Raw genomic sequence first — 21,019 nt, 5'->3', positions numbered from 1 at the left:
ACAAATTAGCATGTAAATGGATTCTCCTCCTATGTGTTCCCCAAGAGTGAATGTCATCAAAGACGGTGATTTTTTTCATTAAAATATATAAGGAACTTTGCTTTCCAGCCAGGAAATGTGAACCCCAGAGCAGGGAAGTCCTGGCCAGTAATATTTTGAGAGCAGCTAAGAGAAGTCAGTGATCGGCATTGACTGGGGTTGGAATTGGGGGAAACAGGTAAAATGGAGAGCTCTATTTTTATTGGAATTCTCGCTTACCCGTGTCTTGCATGTTGCAAACTACGGGTAGTTCCAGTTCGGTGCTAGCTTGTTCGGTTTGGACAGCGAGGCCTCGTGCCCTCTGCGCAGCAGCGCTGCGTTCCTAAGGGAGCAGTGATGGGCGTTGGCCTCAGTAGGGAGCTGCCTGTGAACACATCTCTAGCAGGAGCCATGCTTTAACCTTTAACCGGCACTCAGTTCCTGACAGATAGCGTAAGCACGTGCCCATGGCACAGGCCCATCCGTGGCCGAGAGCACCTTTTCTGGACTGTTCTGTCATCTGTACCTGGGAGGGGCTGAAGCAGGGATCTGTGACCCCGCCTGCCCCACACAGCCTGTCACTCGTTGTGGCAGTTGCAAGCGGAGCACCTCTCACCCCTTGACTCCCACAGGCAGGACCAGCAGCGTCCTCTGGTGCCTGATCACGTGAAGGATCTGTGGGAGGGAGGAGAGGGGTGCCGACTCAGGGTTCATGGCATCCAATCCTCTCACATACCCACCGCTGAGAAGGACGCGCCTCCTGGTGCCTGGGCACCTTCCCTCTGGCTGTGGCTGCGCTGGAGTCTGGTCACGTGGTTTCGGGCACCTCCAGACAGCTCGCGTTTGCTGCCCGGACTGAGCAATGTAATGGGCATTTCAGAGCCCGGCCGAGGGTGTGGCCAGCCCATGGCTGACCGTGGCTGCCCCGCGCTCAGCTGTCAGCTCCCACACATGCACCTCAGCCCACCATGGTCCCTTAAAGCCGGGGCGGTACTTGTGCCCCACAGTTTTCCTCGCCACCGATGAAAACTCATCACGTAGTCACATTGTTTTAAATTTTATCCATTAGAAATTCTCGTGAATTAGTAAGAATTTCTTCTGCAACATGCACATGCCTCCTTGAAATCACCAGCCGCTCACAGCTATCATTTAATCGCACACGGCTGCTTTCTTTTAATGCCTTGATGAGATCGGGCTTTTCCTAACGGAGCGTGGGCATTTTGATTGGACAAAACAGGACCCTGGGGGGAACTGCACTGGATGGGGGGCAGCAGCTGTGAGGCACCCCTGGGAAAATCGCTGGTGAGGTCCTCAGCCTGGAGGAGAGGACCCAGGCCAGATGGACGCGAGTGGAGACAAATGGTACTTCCTAGAACACTTTGCTGTGAGCCGGTGCAGCACGGGCCTGGCTGGGTGAATCCCTGTGGAGGAGATGGCCCCCCAGGAACTGGGACCCACAGTAAGGGCAGCTGCAAGTAGACTGAGGCCACGGGGCCTCCGCGAGAGCCCTCCCCCCGTAGGCGAGTGAGCCCTCTCCGGCCGAGCAGCTGTAATCTGCAGGTGTTAACAGTGCACTTCCAACTGCAAAGCACTGACTGTCCAGCGCAGAGCAAGGTGGCCGCTCTGCCCTGGGACACGCCGTGCCATCTGGAGAAGCAATGGAATGAGGCTTTGTAAAGACCCTGCTCCAACGCCCACAGTGCTGCTGGCAAATTACATTCCTTTATCCACGTGGTGGGACGCCAGGAATGACTTCAGGGAGCAGCCCTGAGAGCGGGCTTACTCTGTGACAGGAGTTCTGAAGACAGTGTCATTCGCCACTTCTCAATTTTCTGTGATTTTGCACAGAGAAGACGGAAGACTGTGATAAGTATTTCCCACAAATGGCTCTGAAGTGAAACCCAGCTGGTGGCGAGTCTTCTGCTGTGTGTGTGGAGGCTGGAGCCCAGGTTTTCTATGAGAAACAACCTGGAGAGTCGCTGGTTTAACGAGTTTCTAACACTTTTTCCCTCGGTGCGGTGATGAGTCTGGGTCACCTGTCCGTGTCTGGTGACGGGGCGATGCAGGCTGCTGGCATGTTGAGCATGGCCATGTACTGATTGGGGGCCCCGTCGGAGCCCTAAGTCGTACCCGGTTTTGTAATATTTTTAAACCACTGTATGGATGCCTGGTGTCTGGTGGGGTGATTGGGCCTTGATGTGCATATGCTGCCGTGTGCCCCCAGCCCCAGGATGGCCCTGCACCGGTGGCGGGAGCACAGTCCCTACAAATAGCGGGGGTGGGGGTGGGGGTGGGGAGGGCAAAGGAGCCCAAACTGCACACTTCTGTTGAATCTGTTACAAAAATGCTTTTGAACCGACTGAAATAGTGTCGGGTCTGAGACACGGCCCTGCATCTCCAGTCCTTGCTGCACGGCCACACGCTCTCTATTCGTTACGGGTGAAACAGGTCACGCGTGTCTCGAGTTCCCCTACATGCAGGGCGCCATGGCACACACAGCCTCTGCGACCCGGGGGGGGCGGTAAAATCAACACCCCGGACCTGCAAGAGAGGCGGGTGGCGAGGAGCGCTAGCCTGGCGTGCGAAGGCTTCCAGAAAACGAGGGTGTGGGGCGTCCAGATGGGGAGCCCGGACACGTCCATTCATTCGCTGAACAGATACCTACAGAGGCCCCGCTGGTCCACGCTGCCGGGTGCTGGGTTTCAGAGCGCGTGGAGGGTGAGGGGCATGTGGTGCTCACTGGGGAGGCGCCCGGCACAGGCCTTTTGTTCCGAATGCACAGCATCCTGGGGGCAGGAGGCCGCCCTGCGCCTGTGCCCTCAGGGCCACTCATTTCCTCCGGGGGCTCCTGAGCAGCCACGCCCTGCGTGGCCCCTATTCATGTGGTTCCGGCTTGCGTGGTTCCGGCTCACGTGGGCTCCTGTGCGATGCTGGCTTCAGAGGAGGGAGCCGCTGACCGTGTGCCCTGTGGTTTCTTCCAGGATCTTCTTCCCGGGCTGCCACCCCGTCAGAGGCGTGCAGGTAATGAAAGTTGGCAAATTGCAGTTGCATCAAGGCATGTTCCCGCAGGCGATGAAGAACCTGAGGCTGGTGAGTGCCCATCGCGCGTCCTCTGCCCGGATGCCCTTTGCTGGCTGCGGCCAGGCCGTGTGAATTTCAGCAGCTCTCCTTCCATGTGTCTGCGTGCACACACTCACACATGTGCGCACACACACACGTGCCCGTAAATGTCTGGCAACCAGCTCTGAAAACAACATCTTTGTGATGTTTGCTGGTGGCTGTGCTATAAACATGCCCGTTATGGTTGCATTTAAGCTGCTGACGTAAAATCAACCAGCTCCCACTTTCAGCTGCACACCTCAGCACCAGTGTCCGATCAGAAAGGCCTAATTAAATCACACTTTCTCTCTTTCTACCACCTTTTCTAGTCAAACTGGGTGTAGTAGAAGGGACACCGATCTTTGACTTGCTGATAGATTTATTAGGTCGGGAGCAATAGTTGGGAAATACCCGAGAAGACTGGAAAATTTGAATGTGGTGGAAGGATCATTGAATTTTAGGTTTTGTCTTGTGGTGTAAAGTTCAAAGACCATAATTAACCGCTGCCTGTCAGGCCAGCCCTTGACCGGCCGTCTGTCTGCAGTCCCCTCTGCAGCCTCCCCCTCCAGGCCTCCCTGTCTGCACAGCCAGTGTGCGCTGGGCCGCTTGGCGCTACCACACCCTGAACCGCCCACACGAAGTCTTGGCGAAGCTACTTCCTCTGCCTTAAGTGACTGTGCCCGCACCCACCCCAGGCCAGGCCGAGCGCTGCTGTTCCTTTAAGGCCCAGCTCCAATGTTGTCTTCTCCCTGTGGTCCTACCGCTCTGTTCACTCTACCCGTAGAGTGCGTGTCCCATGGGAGCACCTGATGCCCACAGCCCCCAGGACGCTGAGGTCCTTGCGGGCATCATTGTCACCAGCTCCATGCCATGCAAGGTGCCTGGAGCTCAGGCAGCGGTCCTTGTTGTTGGAGGAGGAAGGGAGGAGAGAGTTGAGATTTGGGAAGGAGGGAGGGAGGGAGGGAGTTCGGTCAATGCAGTGCTAACAAGTGCCCAGAAACTACATGGGAGCTGGGTCAGTGTTGGCACATGTTGTTAGAGTGACATTTGTTCGTCGCCGCCCAGTGAGCCTCCCCTGCCCCAGGCCCAGGCCTCCGCTGTGCTGGCCTTCCCACCCAGGCAGAGCCCCTCCCACCCAGGCACAGCCCCTCCCACCCAGGCACAGCCCCTCCCACCCACACCACGGCCTCCACGGGAGAGCCCACCTGCCCATCCGGCCGGGCTGGCTTGTCGTGCAGTGACCTGCTGTCTGGTGGCACAGGGAGCACCGGACCCTCGCGTGGGGTCTTCGGGGCCACCGGGCCCTTGTCTGCAGGGAGTAGTCCGGCTCTGCATTAACCTCTCAGGGGTGTCCAGGTGGTAGGCCGGTCCCATAACGGGGCAGTTACCACATTTAGATGAGAAAAACGACACCCCAGGGATTCTCAAACATGAGATGCCCCAGCGCCTGTTGCTGCTGCCTGCCTGCCTGATCCTGAGTGGAGTCAGCCATGATCAGCAGGAGGCACACGGGTTCCGAAGGCACACGCTCCTACGTCCTTTAAACCGTCTGCCCTCCTTGCCCCGACCGGGGACCGCCTCGCTCTCTCGCCGTCTCAGGGAAAACCTCCCTTCTGGTCTGGCGGACACTTACCGGCCAGTCAGCTCAGACAGAAATACTTCTTCAGGGTCTATTTTGTCAAGTTTTGACAGAAAAATAATGTGGAGATTTCCCAGGCGTGGGGCGTGCCCAGCCCAGCAAGTGGTGTTTGTAGGTGGTCACAGGCTCCTTCATGTTCACGGGGACGGGAAGTGCCCTGCGGCTCAGACACGCGCCATCGGCCTGGCCCCGTGACGGCTGGCGCGGGGAGGTCAGCGGCCAGGCAGCGTCCCTCCCGCTGGGAATGAGGAGCTGCGGCTAAAGTCAGTCGGAGGCAGAGCTGGTCTGGTTTGTTCCATTTGATGCAACTTGTGTTGATTAAATGCTCCTGTTAACCGAATAAGATCAGTGTTGTCAGACAGGTGAGCCGGTCAGTGACTCCAGGCAGGAACCTAGGCTTCCGCGCTAGACTCGCCCAGGGAGACGGGGGTCTGTGGTGGGGCTCGGCGTGCGGGTCCCCTCGGGCTCCTGAGCTCCCGATGCCGCCCCAGAGGCCTCCGACGGTATTCGCATCTCTCCCCTCCTGTGAGGCTCCATCGCAGCCGTGTGTGCACGGCTGGTGCAGGAGGCACCCAACAGCCTCAGCGCAGATGGAACTTGAAGGAGCCCCGACCGACGTCCAGATGCTCACTGGGGGGGGGGGGCACATGGGCCAGGGGGTGCTGGCACCCCAGCCCTCCCGGGCACGCTCACTGGCCTTCACCCCCTCGTGCCCAGTTCCGTCCTGTCCTCCTCGCGGCCTGGTGAGGCTGCCTCCCCTCTCCAGGACACCCCTGGTGACCAGCTTGGCCGCTTCTGCTCCTGGCGCCGGAGATAAGCCCACGTGCACCTGCTGGCTGCCCAGTGGGAGGTCTGGGGGCAGCAGCAGGGAGCCGGCCGGGAGGACGGGGTTGGCCTTAGCCCAGACGTCCGTTTGCCTCTGACGAGTCACTGATTATCCACCAAAAGGCAAACGCGCATCCCCGCGTGCTGCGTGGTGGAGAGAGCACTCGGTTTACTAGTTTGCTGACTTGAGGCAAGTCTTTTAATCCCTTTGAATATATTTTTCTTATTTGAAACATGAGAATAGCAGTCCTAGCCAGTTCAGCTCAGTGGATAGAGCGTCAGCCCACAGACTGAGGGGTCCCAGGTTCCATTCCGGTCGAGGGCACATACCTCGGTTGCAAGCTTGATCCCCATGTGCGAGGTATGTTTCTCTCTCTCTCTCTCCCCATTCTCTCCAAAACCAAAAAAGAGAGAGAAAGAAAGAAAGAATACAACCTATACCATAGTGTTGCTTTGAGAAGTATAGTACAGTGGGGCCTTGACTTACGAGTTTAATTCGTTCCGTGACGGAGCTTGTAACTCAAATTACTCGTATGTCAAATCTTAAAGTGAACGAGTGAGACACGTGATGCTGGGCTGATGTGACGTTCACTGTGACGTTCGCTGCGCCAACTAGCGGTGGGGTATCTGAAGCTGGCTCGTAACCCAAATTTTAGCTCGCAACTCAAAGCAAAAAATCGGCCGAGAGACGGCTCGTATCTCGAAAAACTTGTTAGTCGGGACACTCGTAAGTCAAGGCCTCACTGTGTATGCTATTGTGAGTGCGTTTTGACAAGCTCCAAGCATCCTGGTTCTCTAACGGGTTATTATCTTATAGAAACTCTCACTCTGATGATCTCCAGCGACCTGGTCGCTTAGCACTGGGGGAGCACAGGGGGTGCTAACATCCCAGCCCTCCCGGGCACTCTCACTGGCCTTCCCCTTTTAAACTGCGAGGCTATGTGCCCACTCCCTCGCGGCTCACAGGGACACGGCTGTTTCCCCGAGGTGAGCGGGAATTCCTCAGGGACCCACGATGTACCTGTGCGTCGCCTGTTGCCGCGAACAGACACGCCTGCCCCGGGCGCAGCAGGTCCAGCCAGGCTGTGCGAGCAGGAGTGGACTTGATTAAATGGAGGGCTTTTGCGCCCCACGTTTTCAGCTGTATTTGGTTGGTGGCCAGGTCTGCTCAAGGCCTTTGGTCCGCTTGCTGGCAGGGGCTTGGCCCGAACACGTCCCTCTCCTCTCCTCACAAGCTCGTGCACCCTGAAGGTCAGTGTGTCCTTCACAGCTGCCCCGCCGAGCCGTCTCGGGGCTCAGGTCAGCGGAGAGGAGACGGGAAGATAATTTGCCCTTTGACACGATGTTCTCTAGGCTGCACCCGTAGGTACTCTCTCTTGTCTCCGAAACTCTGGAAGTAATGGGCCGAAACAGCTTGAATTGGGGTTCCAGAGGCTGGGTTGAAGGTTGGAACAGGATCAGAAAAGCTGCAGAATCAGAGATGTGTGGCAGATTCCATTAGGCCCAGCCCCCGGTGTAGACCTCCGCTGCCCCCCGCCCCCCACCTCAGAGAGCCTGTGACTGCGGCTGGGGGCGTCCTGGGCCCCTCGCAGGGCCCCCTCCCGCTTCCTCCTGTCTCTGCTCTGCTTCCCCTTCTTCCCATTTATTTCTCGGAGGATTCTGTCAGCCACCATCTGACCTCTTGGGCCTCCGGGGCAGGCGTCCCGTCCTGCTGTCTCGTTGGTGAGCCTGTTTCTTTCCTGTGCGCTCTGCCTGCTGCCACCCCTCCCCGGGCCAGGTTGATCTCTCTCCTGGGCCTGACCAGGGAGCACAGGCCGCAGCCCTGGGCATTGTCCCTCCTGCTCCTGCACAGTTAGCGGGATCCCAGCGCCTGCGGGGACTCTGAGCGCAGCGTGCTGGGCGCTGTGGGCTCAGCAGCACCCGGTCTCCAGCCCCTCAGAGCGGCCTCGAGCAGGCAGTTTGTCCCTGTTCCTGACCTGCTGCCGCTCTGCTTGCCTCTGTGGTCATGTTCTTGTCTCAGAATCTGACAAGAACTGCTGACTCACCAGAGAAAAATCTACAAACACACACACACACATTTGCTGAATCAGGGCGGAAAGGGGCAGTTTTAATGAAAAAAAAAAGAAAAAGAATTGATAATGTGCCAACTCCAAAATAACAGGCATTAGGAGGACCTGACGAAGATTCGAAGGCAGCCATCCTAAAAGGCCTCAATGAGCAAGTACAAACAGCCTCAAGACACATGCAGAAGTAATAGGCTCAGCACAGACATAGATGCTCATGGATGGAGGATGGATAAGCGAAATGTGAGGTACAGTCGATGGAATGTTATTCGGCCTAGAAAGGAAAGGAATCCTGACACACACTGCAACCTGGGTGAGCGTGTGCTAAGTGAAGGAATAGCCAGACACGAAGGACCCATGTTGATGATTCCACTTCCATGAAGCTCCTGGCCAAGCACAGAGAGACAGCGAGTGGGAGAGTGGCTACTGCGCTGAGGGACTGGGGCAGAGGCTGGCGGGGTGACTGTCCAGTGAGCACAGCTTCCGCGGGGTGAGGCAGAAGTCCTGGACATGCACAGGGTAGATTTCACTGCAGTGCGACTTTTTTATGGAAGGAAGAATGGTAGACAACTCCCAGAATAAACTGCAGATTCAAGAAGCTGAGTGAATCCCAAACAAGGAAAACCAAAGAATCCACCTGCAATGCATCACAGCCCGACTTCTGAACGCTGAAGACACAAGCAATGGCTTAAAGCAGCAGGAGGAAAAATGGCATCTTGCCTGTAGGGGAAGGACAGTTTGAAGGGCAGTGGTGTTCAGAAGCCGTGGAGGCCAGACAGACGGCACCTGTTACAAGGACTGAAAGAAAAGAACTGCTAACCCCAAACCTACACTCAGCAAAGACATCCTTCAGGACTGAAGGGAAAGGCAGGCCTTGACAGAGGAGGGGAAAGTAAGAGACGTGTAGCCAGCAGGCCTGTGCTAAGAGAATGCTAGGGATTCTCTGAGCGGAAATGAGATGATCAGGGGAGCAATCCCGGGACATGAGGGAGGAGGAGAGAACGTGGGTGCAGAAATCCGGGGACGTGAGTGGGCTGTCTTCTCCTCTTGAGTTTCCTGGATTGTGTTTGACTCATGGAGCAGAAGTCACAGCGCGCTCTGCTGTGGCTTTAGCTGGACACAGTGGACGCATTGAGGACGATTCTCTTCCAAACAGGGCAGGTGAAGGACAGACGGGAAAGAGGTTTCTGAACTGGTAGAACGATGACACCATAGAGTGTGGCAAGTTCTGCATATATAATGTCAGACCTAGAGCAGCCCCTAAAACAAGCTAAACAAAGGAGTACATTCAAAAGCAACATAAGATGGAATTCCAAAAAACAAAACAAAAATAAATTTAAAAAACAACAACATAAGTAACCCACAGGAAAATGCACGGAAAAGAAAAACCTAGAATGAACCAAAAGCAAAATGGCAAACGTAAACCCTCACATGTTAATAACGACGTATGCATGATGATTAAGTGGCCTTCATAAAAAGAGTAAATTGTCTGATGCACCAATTGAAAGAGATGAGGATGGATTTTTTAACGTCCTAACTCTGCTGTCTATAGGAAAGTCACTTCAAATGTAAGTGATATGGGCAGGTTGGAAGGATGGAAAAGGAGATGAACAATGTAATCCAAAGAGAGCTGGAGTGGCCGCATGAATATCAGATAACGTCAGTGCAGAGCAAAGAGCATTTCACTGGAGAGAGAGAGGATGTTATGTGATGAAAACAGGGTCAGCCTCCCCAGAAGACATAGCAGTCGATGTGTCCGCACCAAACAGTGGCAAAATGTCGGGAAAAACCCTCAGAACGGAAGGGAATCGGACAGCGGCCTGGCCGTACAGCTATAACAGGGACACGCGTACCCCTCTGTCCGCAATGGACAGAACTAGACAGGAAACCAGCAGGATGTCGGAGAGTTCACACCGCCATCCGCCGCAGGACCTCGCTGACGTGTGTAAGCCCCGCCCACCGTAGCACCATCACCTTCTTCTCAGGTGCCCCCAACGCAGACCCCAACAGGCCACCTTCTGGGCCAGAGGCAGGTCTCCGCGCACGTGCACGGATCCATGTCACTCACGGGAATTTCCTGACCACAGTCTAATTAAATCCGAAATCAGGAACAATATTTGGAAACAAGCCACGTGGACGCCCCCCAGCTCTGTGTCTGGGACCTGTTGGCCCCTAGAATTTCTTGAGTCTAATTTTCATTACTCAGTTGAGGACACTGAGTCTCAGGGAGGAGACAGGGCTTCCTCGGGGCTCCTCAGGGGCTCATGACATATTCACGGGATCGATGGATGAGTTGAGCACAGCAACACAGCACAGCCCCCCAGGAGAAGGCACGGATGGGCCTGTAGCCCCTTCCTGGGTCCCCTCCCACCCCTGGCACCCCAGCCCACCTCTCCCTGTCACACAGGGTCCTGCTGGGATTCGGTCCCCGTGTCCCAGATCTCCCTGAGGGCCCACCCTGTGCAGCGAAGGCTCTAGGTTCTGCCGCCACTGTAAGGAGCTGGTTGTGGCCTGGAGCTGCTCAGTGGCTGTGGGACTGTGGGTGCCCCTGCCCTCCCTCCACCCCCACCCCAACCCCCTTGTCCCCCCGTTGCCTCCTACTCTCATCCTGAGACAGGCAGAATGAGAAAGCATGCTTGTGCCTTTCCCTCTTGTGATCTGACTCCAGAGGGTCTCATTGCGCATGTATTTCCTCCCTCTGACTTCGCATCCATATTTAAATCAGGCTTGAGGAAGCCATTTATTGGGCCCCCCAGGCTCCCAGTGGAGAGCATATGAGATCCCGGATAAGCTTAATATATTTGTATTAAAAATTAATAAGAAAGCTATATTGTTTGCAACGTTAAATCATAATTTGATTTAATTCATTTTACTTAACATACAGACATAATTCTAAAATTACTTTTTTAAAGAGGAAGCTGTGATGAGCTTGAAATCAGGTCAGGGGCTTCTGTGTCCCTTTGTGCGCCCTGCCCGTCATGCGCAGCCGATCTCGGCTGCCATTTCCCGGCGACGCTGGAGTCAGCGCCCCCTCCCGGGCCTCGGATGAGCCCTCTGTGGCCGATGGCGTGCAGGTCCTCCTAACTGCTCCCACTGAAAAGAAAATTCCGTGGAAAGAGATAGCTTTCCCCGCACAGGCGGCGCCGGCTTTACATCCCCTGATCGGGTTTGTTTAGGACTGCAGGAAATGAAGCCACCGTCGTCCTCTCTGCAGGGCGCCTGCGCAGGTGGGAGGCCGAGGAGGACACAGAGCCCCAGGGAGCAGTGCTGGGCGGCCAGGGGTTTCTTGTAAACTCTTCATCTGGGGGGAAGATCGGCCCTCATTGTCCCCCGGGATGAAGATCTGGGGCCTCACGGACAGCCCCCCGGGCTGGCGGCCATGTAGGCTCTCTCCTGACATCACTGAGCTGTGGCCCCAGGACGGCCAGGCCCCAGGCCAGAGGTGCTCCGTCAGCAGGGGTTCCAGCTCACTGTGCCCTCCACGCCGCGTGTCTCTCACACCCAGAAGACAGCCACTGACGCATTTTGCTCATCACTAAACCCACCTCTTCCTCTCCTTCTCTCCTACCCGCCGGCCCGTCACGCAGAGGGAACGACAGTGTTTGTCTGCTCGTGGCACCTGCATGGAGGTGTACCTTCCCCACAAGCGGTGGGGACTTCTTCGTTAGTCCTCGGCCCCAGCGGCACTCCCTTCCCCCTGCTCTAGCCGCCCCTGTGGGTGTGATCTTGTAGTCTTACCATCTCAGGCCCGACACTCATCCAGGGCTTGCGTCCTGGCCATCCCTGCTTCCGGGACCACAGTCACCACCCAACGGAGAAGGCAGGACCCACAGCGGCATCGCTACTGGAAGCCCAGGGCCTCTCGGGCGTCTCCGTCACACCCAGGGGACCCCAGCCCCGCCCCGTGGCCACTGCGGGCCGTTGGAAGGGGAGGCTGCACAGCAGTCACGGAGGGAACACCAGGTGAGTCACCTCCTTGGCCTCTTGGGCCAACGTGAGGACGGGGACCAGAGGGTCGTGCTGGCCCCTCCTGGGGAAGAGGCCTGGGAGCCTGCAGCTCCCCTCCAGCCTGGCCCGCAGCTCCAGGCGGCTGCAGGGAGCCTCCTGCTGAGCCAAGCCCCGCTGCTGGGGGTGAGCAGGTCTGCGCCTCTGGTGCAGGAAGGCCTGGGAGCCACGGCTAACCTGGCGCTTGGGAGAGTGAAACGTGGCTGGAAGGAAGACGAGAGCCTACAATGTTGAAAACACAGACCAGCCTGACGGCCAGCGAGCGAAGGACTGTCACTGGCCGGCCTGCAGGGTGGGGTGGACCAGCCTGTGGAGGGGCGGACCTGCCTGTGCGTGTGTGGGAGGGGGGGGAGGGGGAAGGGGAGCGGTTCTTACTCTTCCTGCGAAGAGCTTTGCAGGCAGTGCCTGTGGCCTGCGCATCTTTCCCACCAGGTCACGAGTCCCGGCCTCTGTGGCGGAAGGCAGGGCACAGGATGACTCCAAGTGAGAGACTTTCCCAGGAAGGGATTTCTCTGCCCTTCACGTCGTGCTTTCATGCAGGCCTCTGCCTCGGACCTTCATGCGCAGGCGATGGAGGGCCCGCGGTGCCCTGGGGGAGGGGCAGGGAGGAGTCACACATAAGCACTGTCCCCCGCGTGGCACCCCACATCTGTTTGTATCTGTAGCCCAGAGGGTCTCACAGAGCTTGGCTGCCTGCAGAGTGGGGGCTGCTCCCAGCTCCTCCTCTCCCTGTCCAGACACCCACTCCTGGCCTTTCTCACAGACACTGTGCGCCCCCAGGGCAGCCGCGGGAGTCACCAGCGCACATCCCACCACCAGGGTCTGTCCCCGCACCTGCTGGGTTTCCAGCCGGATGGTCCCATGGGGTTACAGCCAGGTTCCCGGAGCAGGCTCCTCCCTGCTGGGGCCAGGGTCAGGGGGTGGAGGGGGGCTTCGTCTCTCCTCCCCTCTCCTCCCCTCTTCTCATAACGGAAAATGTTGAAGGCGCAGAAATTCCCAAGAGCGGCTGAGCGAATGGGGCCTGCAAGCCAGAGGGCATGTCCGCCCGCCAGTAAAGGGGCAGCTGTGCTGCCTGAGATCAGCTGAAAACAGACAGCTGCTGCTCCCCGTTGGGGCTCATGGTCAGCTGCTCCCCGTTGGGGCGCAGGGTCAGCTGCTCCCAGCCCCGAGGGCACCGTGGCTGCCAGAGCCCAGGCCTCGCCAGGGAGCAGGGTTAGCGGCCACCAGTGGGGTCTGGGCATCGGTGCCTCTCAAAGCTCTGGGTTGATGGCACTTTCAGCGGAGGCTGAGCCGGTGCTGCGTGCCAGGGGCCGCGCTCCGCCTCCCGGAGGCACGTGCACGGAGCCCAGTGGATCTGGTGTCCCTTTGGCCCCACCCCCGTTGGGGCAGGTTAGGGTGATACTTTTGTCTCCAGTTTATTTCTTGCAAAAACAGTTTGGAGGGTATTGTGGTTCTTACTGCTCAAAAGCAAAACGCCCCAATGCGGCAGGGCTCACCCGCCAGGTGAGCGCACGGCTGGTGGGGCAGGAGTGTGAACGGGTCACAGTGGTAACGGGTCGCAGTGGGAGCGACTCATTTGGGGTGGCTGTCGGGCAGACCGGGGTCTGGCTGCTCTCTGGCTGGTGGCTTCTCTGTCTGCATCTCTGGTGCCTGGGGCAGGCTGGCCGGACAGATGGTCACGCAGGCCTGTCCCCCAGAGCCCTGCCCGTGCCTGCCCATGGCCCATCCTCCTCAGCGCCAGGCGGAGGCTGCAGGGCCTTGGAACGCGGGGGCATCGCTTCCCTTGGGCTCTCGCTGACATGGGCACAGGCCCACCCAGGTTCCAGAACGGTGTGGCAGGTAGAGTTGACACGATTCAGCGATGGACTGAACACAGACAGCAAAGGCAGGGATTGTTGCGATGCCAGTGCTATGTGTCATGTGACATAAAAAAAACAAAAACAGAAAAATGCCATGTGCGTCATTATCACCGTGCGTGTAGGCAAGGGCTCGATGCAGCCTGCAAACGTGGAACTTTCTGTGCAGGCGGTGGGAGCATGGCATTTCATCCTTCATCTGCATCCTAGTCATTGTGCTCACCCCTCTTACACCTCACACAGCTCACGCAGCCTGGCACTGCCAATCCCCGGAGCGTGGCTGGATAGCGGCCCTGCGTGACCCGATTAGCGGGTTTGCTTTCCAAGCACCTGGTCCCTGCCTTCTGGCTTGGAGAACCCCGGTGCCGTGCCCGCTGTGGGCCTGCGGGGTCTCCAGGCCCTGGCGTCCCAGGGTTACAATGAGGAGTGGGCAGGGGCCGCCTGCTCAGGGATCTAACCTCCTTTCTCGTCCCTCAGGCGTTCGATATCATGAGAGTGACGCACGGCCGGGAGCACAGGCTGATTGAAGACCTGATTCTGCTCTTGGAAGAGTGCGACGCCAACATCAGAGCATCCTGAGGCCGCAGGAAGGAGGCTCCTGCCCCGCCTTCCCGCGCCGCACGCTCCGCACGCCTGCTGTGCGGCCTCCCGCCGGCAGCGCTCTCCGTGTGTGTAGGTAAACAAGGCCAACACGCGGTGTGCGGGCCGCACGCATCAGTAGCCGTAGAGAAGCACGATTATAATAAACACAAGAAACTTGGTTGCAAATGCCACCTGGTCATTGTTTCCTTTGCTTACTCACAGGTAATTGTAACATTTAAGACTGGGCGTTAATGATGGAAAGTCACGTTGAAAGCAGAGCAGAATAAGTGTTAGCGTTCTCCTGGATGTGCTTCGGGGTAATAAGTAAGAATCGGCGTTTCCCCCACTTGCTCCCCGCAGGCCCGTCCCTCTGGGCCGGAGCAGTGTTCAGGCGTTGTCTTCCCTGTGTGTGTTACAGGGCTCTGTGTCCGTGACGCGTTTCCAAAGGCGACTCAACACAGGACGTTCCATCCTGAGTCCCAGGAAGGGGTCATGTTAGTTGCTAGAAAGGATGAGGGAGTCCCAGTGCCAAGGAGACTGTGTTTCCTGGTGTCTGTGGCTCTGTGGGAGCTCTCGCATTCTCGGCACTTTGTAAGCCTGTGTGTGTCACGCCCGTTCTCATGAGTTTCCCCACTTCTAGGCCTGTGGTCCCAGCATGTGACGTGCTCAGCACGAAGCGCCCTTGCCCTGCAGGGAGCAGGGTCCCAGCCTGCCAGCTCAAACCCGCCTCTTTCTTCCCTGTCCCCCTCGCCTTCCTATTCTGTGGCCTGCTTTCCCGCCTTCGGCTGCAGACAAGCACAGAGAACCTTCTCTCCTCCTCCCGGGAAAGGGTAAACTCTCTTCTGGGCCTGTGACTGCACGAGCAGCTCACTCCCTCTGCTGAGACGGGACGCCGTGACGACAGCCACAGCCCTCACTCTCCAGCCACGCGGCTGCCGAGTGCCAGCACTGGGCGTCGGCCGGCCGGAGGAACAGCCCCTGGGTCTGTAGTCACAACAGGAACCCGACGCCTGCCTGCAGCGTGGGGATTCTCAGCGAGCCGCCTCCCGCACCTCACTGTTCACGCACAGAGCGAGGCAGCGAGATCGGGGGCTCATGGCAGAACCCAGAGCGGCCCCTCCTGGCCCCTCCACCGGCCCCCCGCCCTCACGGGCGTGGCGAGTCCTCCAGCCACGCGGCTGCCCAGTGCCAGCACCTGGGCGTGGGGTCGGCCAGAGGCCAGCCTCGTTCTGCAGCCGAGGAAGCGGCCAGGAAGCAGCAGTCTCCTGGCTGCTCACCTGGTGGTCACTCAGGCCGCTTGCCGACGCGCTCGCCCCGCTGCCTCCTCGCCACTTCTCGAACCAGGCCCGTCGGGGACCGGGCACCGTCAGGCACACAGTGCCAATAACCCGGGAGCACAGCGAGGGCGGGATGGAGAAGCCCATTTGATAAGTAAGGACACAGGCCTGGGGCCAGGTGCTGCGGGTGCCTCCTGATTTACCAGGTGACCTGGATTGTCAGGCCAGCTCCACAATTCCGCGAATGCATATGAAGGTGACTGTGTGTTTAGGACAAAGGAACCAGAGGCTGAATCAGACCTGCCCCTCGTCCTCAGACGCACACTGTGGGGCAGAGCGCTTGTGTCCGTGGCTTTCCATGCGTGGCCAGCAACGCCCGCACAGCATGCATGAGCTCCATTCACAGCGCGGTCTGCCGGCGGTCGGCGGGAGAGTCTGGCTTGGCTCAGGCTCTGCCAGCCACGCCCTCGCACAGTCCCCCGGCCAGAGCGTGGACCCGCGGAGGAGGGAGTGTGCCATCTGCAGCTCACCACCGCAGCTCTGAAGCGACACTGGCGTCATGGAACATTAGGGAATGTGATGGAATCCATAGACCTTCTTTCTAGAAACACATCTCCCGACGAACAGTGTGCCTTCAGCATCGGGGTGCTGGAGCTCCCATCCGTGGCTCCCTGGGTCCTTCATCCGATGAAACACAGACCTGCTGCCCTTCGATACATGGGAGGCCGTTGTCCTGTTCCTCGTTTTAGCCCCGTCAGGAAATGAGAAGTCCTCACAGGAGGCGGGGTAGCCTCACCTGCCAGGTGTGCTGGCCAGCTTTCTGGGTGAAATCCAGAGTCAGGGATGAACCTGGATGACGGGATCGGCCCCCGTGCCTCCTGGAGAAGGCGTGACAGGCTTTGGACCCCTCTCAGCCGCCTCCTCTTTCGGAGAAAGGGCCCTTCTGAGGGAGGGGCCCCGGTGCCCCCGCATCCGACAGAAAGCAGACGTGTCAGCAGCGGAAACATCTCCCGGCGGCCCTGCAGCAGGGTCCTGGGGAGGGGAGGAGACGTGATTTAACGTGCGTGTCACCGCGGCTGGCGATTTATTGCGCCCCAGCCTCCACGCCGGCCGTTTCATTAATCCAGAGTCATCGCAGCGGCGGGCGCTTCTCACATCAGTAACCTGACGCCATCAGTCGCTCCTCTGGGATGAGAACACATTTAAACTGAAAATGAACACACTGGGCCTAATTTACAGCCGTGCCGCCCTATGCCGGGAGGGAGCTGCCTGGGAGACCGCTCACCGCGGGCAGCACGGCCTCCCCTGATGGGCCAGCCCCACCCCGCGGCGCCCGGTCAGGCTGCACTGCAGGCCCAGAGGGCTGCCCCTGTGGGCGCCGCTCCTCGTTCTGTCCTGACATCCTTCTGGCCCGATTGGGAGTGATGGTCCACCCAGGGGGCAGCCACGGGCTCCCCGGGGAGGGGTCCTGGGCCCTGTGCGTGGAGCGTGTGAAACCCTGGGCACGTGGTCACTGCTGGACGCGTCAGGAAAACCGAGCCTCCTGGGGCCTGAGGTCTGGGGGAGCTCGGAGTGGCCGATGGACCAGCCACGCCACCCCGCGGGAGATGCCGCGTGGCCTGGTGGGACCTGTAAGCGCCAGGACGCTGTGGGCGCACAGACAGCTGTTCAACACCAGCGCCGGCCCGTGTGCAGCTCACCCTCCACGCTCCCCGCAGCACAGAACCGCCCCGACGCCCCCTCCTCCTCCTCAGCGAATGCGCTGTCCTGCTCCTCGGAAGTGCTTTTAACCGTTTCAGCCCTTTTTCTATTCCCTGTCGATTCCCAGGCTCTTCGCAGGCCCCCAGCACCTCACTCCTCAGCCACTGCCAAGACCTCCTCCCCGATCTGGCTGCAGGGGAGCAGGGCCCCTCTCTTCCCTGCCCCTCCTCAGAGCCGCCAGTCAGGTCCCCACATCCCTGTTGCGTCACCTCCCCTTACAGCTCCCCTCTCGCTGCTCCCAGACTTACAGTGGCTCCCCACGGCCACCCTGCGCATGGTCAGTCTTCAGACTGGCACTGACGGTCTTGAACTGCCGAGTCGTATGCTCAGGGGATCCCCACGCGAGCCCCCCACTCCAGCTCACCAGCAGCTCTGCGCCCCGCCCCCCACCCCTCATCTCCTGATTCACAGCCTCTTCCTCATTGGCTCCTTGTTGAGTTCATGACGACCAAATTCCTTCTGCATCTCGGTAAATCTACCCATCCATTCGCAAAGGTCTAGCGCTAGCCTCTTCCTTTTTTCTTCAAAAACATTCAAATGTGTACATAGCCATAACTATTATTACTTTGGCTGTTAGGATCTTTTCAAGTTGGGTCCTGTGTCCTATGTGTTCCTGTCAGTTTGGAAACACTTTTTTTTTTTTAAATATATTTTATTGATTTTTTACAGAGAAGAAGGGAGAGAGATAGAGAGTTAGAAACATCGATGAGAGAGAAACATCGATCAGCCGCCTCCTGCACATCTCCTACTGGGGATGTGCCCGCAACCCAGGTACATGCCCTTGACCGGAATCGAACCCGGGACCTTTCAGTCCGCAGGCCGACCCTCTATCCACTGAGCCAAACCGGTTTCGGCTGGAAACACTTTCACTCCGGGGCACCTTACATTGGAACAGCCGTGGTCCCGGGAGCCCGGGGAGACACCCTGATCCGGGCACTATGTTTGCTTGTTGCCACGAGGCTGTCATTGCTTCTAGGCCTTATTAAAATCAGTAGTTCACACCGATACCACCAATTAAAAGGCAACAACCTCCATGTTGCTTCTCATCTTCCTCCTTCCATAGTTGTCCTTCCCCCAGACACACAAAGTAGCTTTGACGTTACTACTGTAACCACTACCTGCCCAGTAAAAGTTAGGATTCCTTTCCAGAGCTTTCGGTTCTGAGGCAAAAAAGTTGTATTGTCAGAGTACCATGTTTAAAAGGGACTGACCTGTGTTGTTCTTTTCTGTGTGATTACATGTAATCCATTTGATATCCAATTGGGTTTATTTGTTTCTGTTGTTTTTTTAAATAATATATTTTATTGATTTTTTACAGAGAGGAAAGGTGAGGGAAAGAGAGTTAGAAACATCGACGAGAGAGAAACATCGATCAGCTGCCTCCTGCACACCCCCTACTGGGCATGTGCCTGCAACCAAGGTACATGCTCTTGACCGGAATCGAACCTGGGACCCTTCAGTCCGCAGGCCGACGCTCTATCCACTGAGCCACACCGGTCAGGGCTGTTTGTTTCTGTTTTTATTCAGCTTTAGGGTTTGCCCCATTATTGCTTTATGCTGCTAGGCGAACGTCAATATAAATTTCGCTGTTGCAAACAATGACACAGTGAAGACCCTCGTGCAGATGTGTTTTGGCTGCTGGCTGTTTGCGTAGTGCGGGAGCTGTATCTTCGGGGTAACTCCCCGGGAGTGGAATTGCTGAGCCAGAGGGCCAGTGTGCATGTCGTTGTATTAGGTGTGGCCATGTTGGCCCGGAGGAGGGCGGTGTGGCAGTGCCTGCCTGTGTCCCGCAGCCTTGTCAACAGAGGGGGTTGTTTAACTTCTGGATTTTTTGCTGAGTTCATTGATAAAAAACAGTATCGCAGTCTAGTTTAAATTGGCATTTCTCTTATGAGTGAAGCTGGATGTCTTCAGATGTTGAAAGGCCCTCTGTCTGTCCGTTCGTGGACTACCTTTACATGTCCCCTGTCCATTTTCTGTGGCTTTGTTACGTCCTTCTTCATCTTTGTTTTTTCTACATTAGGAAGATTTTCCATTTGTCATATGTAATCTCGCAGTTTGTCATTTGTTTTCTGACTTCGCTTTAACCTGTTGCCCTGCGTGCCTTCGGATGACGTTTTTAAAACAAGTCATGAGAACTCCGCTCCGTGGTAACCCGGGGCCCGGCTGTAACGTTGAGCACGGCCAGCCTCCCCTTTGGTTCCTGATTGTTAAGTTCACGAGTCGAGTTGATATTCAAAAGTTCCGTCTTCCCCAGCCAGGCTGCGGTCTCCTCGTCTTCCGCCAGCATCTGGCCTGGTGGAGGCCCTTTTCCTGGTGGAACGATTCGGATTTTAATCTTGAACTGCCTGGGTGCTGAGCGTTCTTGCCTTTTTGGATCGCGGTTTAAACTAGACAGACAGCTACTAAGTGCTCTTCAGGGAATGCCCCGGGCTCAGTGAAGGCCCTCCTTCCTCCGGTGTCTGGCGACAGTTTGCTGTTGGGACCAATCAGCCCAACCACAGCGGCATCTGCCTCCTCCCCGGCTCCTTCCGAGGCGTGGAGAGCCCAGGTGGCTGTGTGGCCGCTCTAGCTTTAGCTTCTGAGGAGCCTCCAGATGTTTCCGTAGTGGCCACTCTGGTCTGCACTCCCACCAGCCGAGCACAAGGCTTCCCTTCTCTCCACGTTCTCCCCAACACTTGTTGTTTGTTGACTTTGTGAAAATAGCCATTCTGACTGGTGTGAGGTGGCAGCTCATTGTAATCTTGATTTGTATTCTAATGATCAGCCAAACTGCTTCTGTTTGATCAGACTTGACATGGAAACTGCCTCTACCATCTGGAATCAGAATAAAAGTCCTCTGCTGGGACCTACATGGATTTGGGGTCAAAAAGAAAAGCGCCATCGCAATCACTCTGGGGCTGTGCTGGGCTGAGCAGTGTGAGCGGAGCCTGGGGCCTTGGTGGGGGAGGGCTCTGCCCCGGGCCTGTGGGTGGAGCACCTCATCGCCACTTCACCGTCTTTGTCTGCGAGGCACAGCGACATGCACTTCACATACGGTGACTGGTTCCTCTTTACTGCTGGGGACAATTTGACATTCATTTCTGAGAGGTGCCATCTTTGAGCGCAATGTGCATCACGGGTCACATGGTCTCCGATGACTAAGGTGACACTTAGGACAATTTCATGGCAAATTGAGTCCCAAATTACAGCCCCTGAAGGGGTGCGCATTAATAATGGTCCGTAACCACTCAGCAGGGGCCTGGGCGCCAGGTTGCGATGCAATCAAATGCGGTTACTAATGCACCGTTTCAGCAGGACCAGGACGAACGCGTCATTAAGACACATGCTCTGGTCTTCTCCTTTCAAAAAGGAGCTCTGCGATCACCGAGACACGCTGGGTTGAGGAGTAATGAAGACAGACTTATTTTTGCAGGAGTTGGGGTTTGCCGTAGCTGAGTTAGGAAGCATGACCTGCTCTGAGGGCATTGGAATGACTTTCCCTTTTTCCCCCCAGAGCATCACCCCCTCTGATTGTTTCCTCTCTCCTGTGGGCATTATCCTGCTTATCTGTGAGACACCAGTGCTCTGGGATCACAGAGTTTGAGGAAGAGTGACTGGTAGCTCCAAGCACAGCCGGTAAAGGTAGCAAGCCCCTGCGCTGGAATGCTGGCCTGCGGGGGTGGGTGTCAGGGTCTGAGGGCACCTGGGCGTGGCAGTGCGCCCAGTTCTGTGCGATGCTGGCTGGTGAGGCAGGTCGTAGGTTCCTGCCTTTTGAGAATCTACTGTAGAGACCAGATATTGACATCGATGTTCACGTGGCTGAACATGCATTTGCAGTCACGCATGTGAAATAAAAATAAGAATTAGATAAGAAATTGATTTGCCTGGGAAGAAACATTACCTGGAGATTTG

General features: G+C 57.1%; 1 protein-coding gene across 6 annotated transcripts in view; it reads left to right on the top strand.

Moving 5' to 3' along the window:
• Nucleotides 1-14,276, top strand: part of SMYD3 (SET and MYND domain containing 3) — a 520,781-nt gene extending 506,505 nt beyond the window's left edge. For all 6 annotated transcript variants that reach the window (XM_059677624.1, XM_059677625.1, XM_059677629.1 and 3 more), the window contains 2 exons: nucleotides 3,000-3,108; nucleotides 13,983-14,276. In XM_059677624.1, coding sequence (XP_059533607.1) covers nucleotides 3,000-3,108; nucleotides 13,983-14,084 — 211 coding nt within the window. In that variant the 3' untranslated portion in view covers nucleotides 14,085-14,276. The remainder of the gene's footprint in view (nucleotides 1-2,999; nucleotides 3,109-13,982) is intronic.
• Nucleotides 14,277-21,019: the final 6,743 nt, after the last annotated feature.

This window comes from Myotis daubentonii, chromosome 20 (assembly GCF_963259705.1).
Source record: "Myotis daubentonii chromosome 20, mMyoDau2.1, whole genome shotgun sequence".
Classification (NCBI taxonomy): domain Eukaryota; kingdom Metazoa; phylum Chordata; class Mammalia; order Chiroptera; family Vespertilionidae; genus Myotis; species Myotis daubentonii.
The sequence above is the reverse complement of the archived record's forward strand: the minus strand, read 5'-3'. Positions and strand labels throughout refer to the sequence as shown.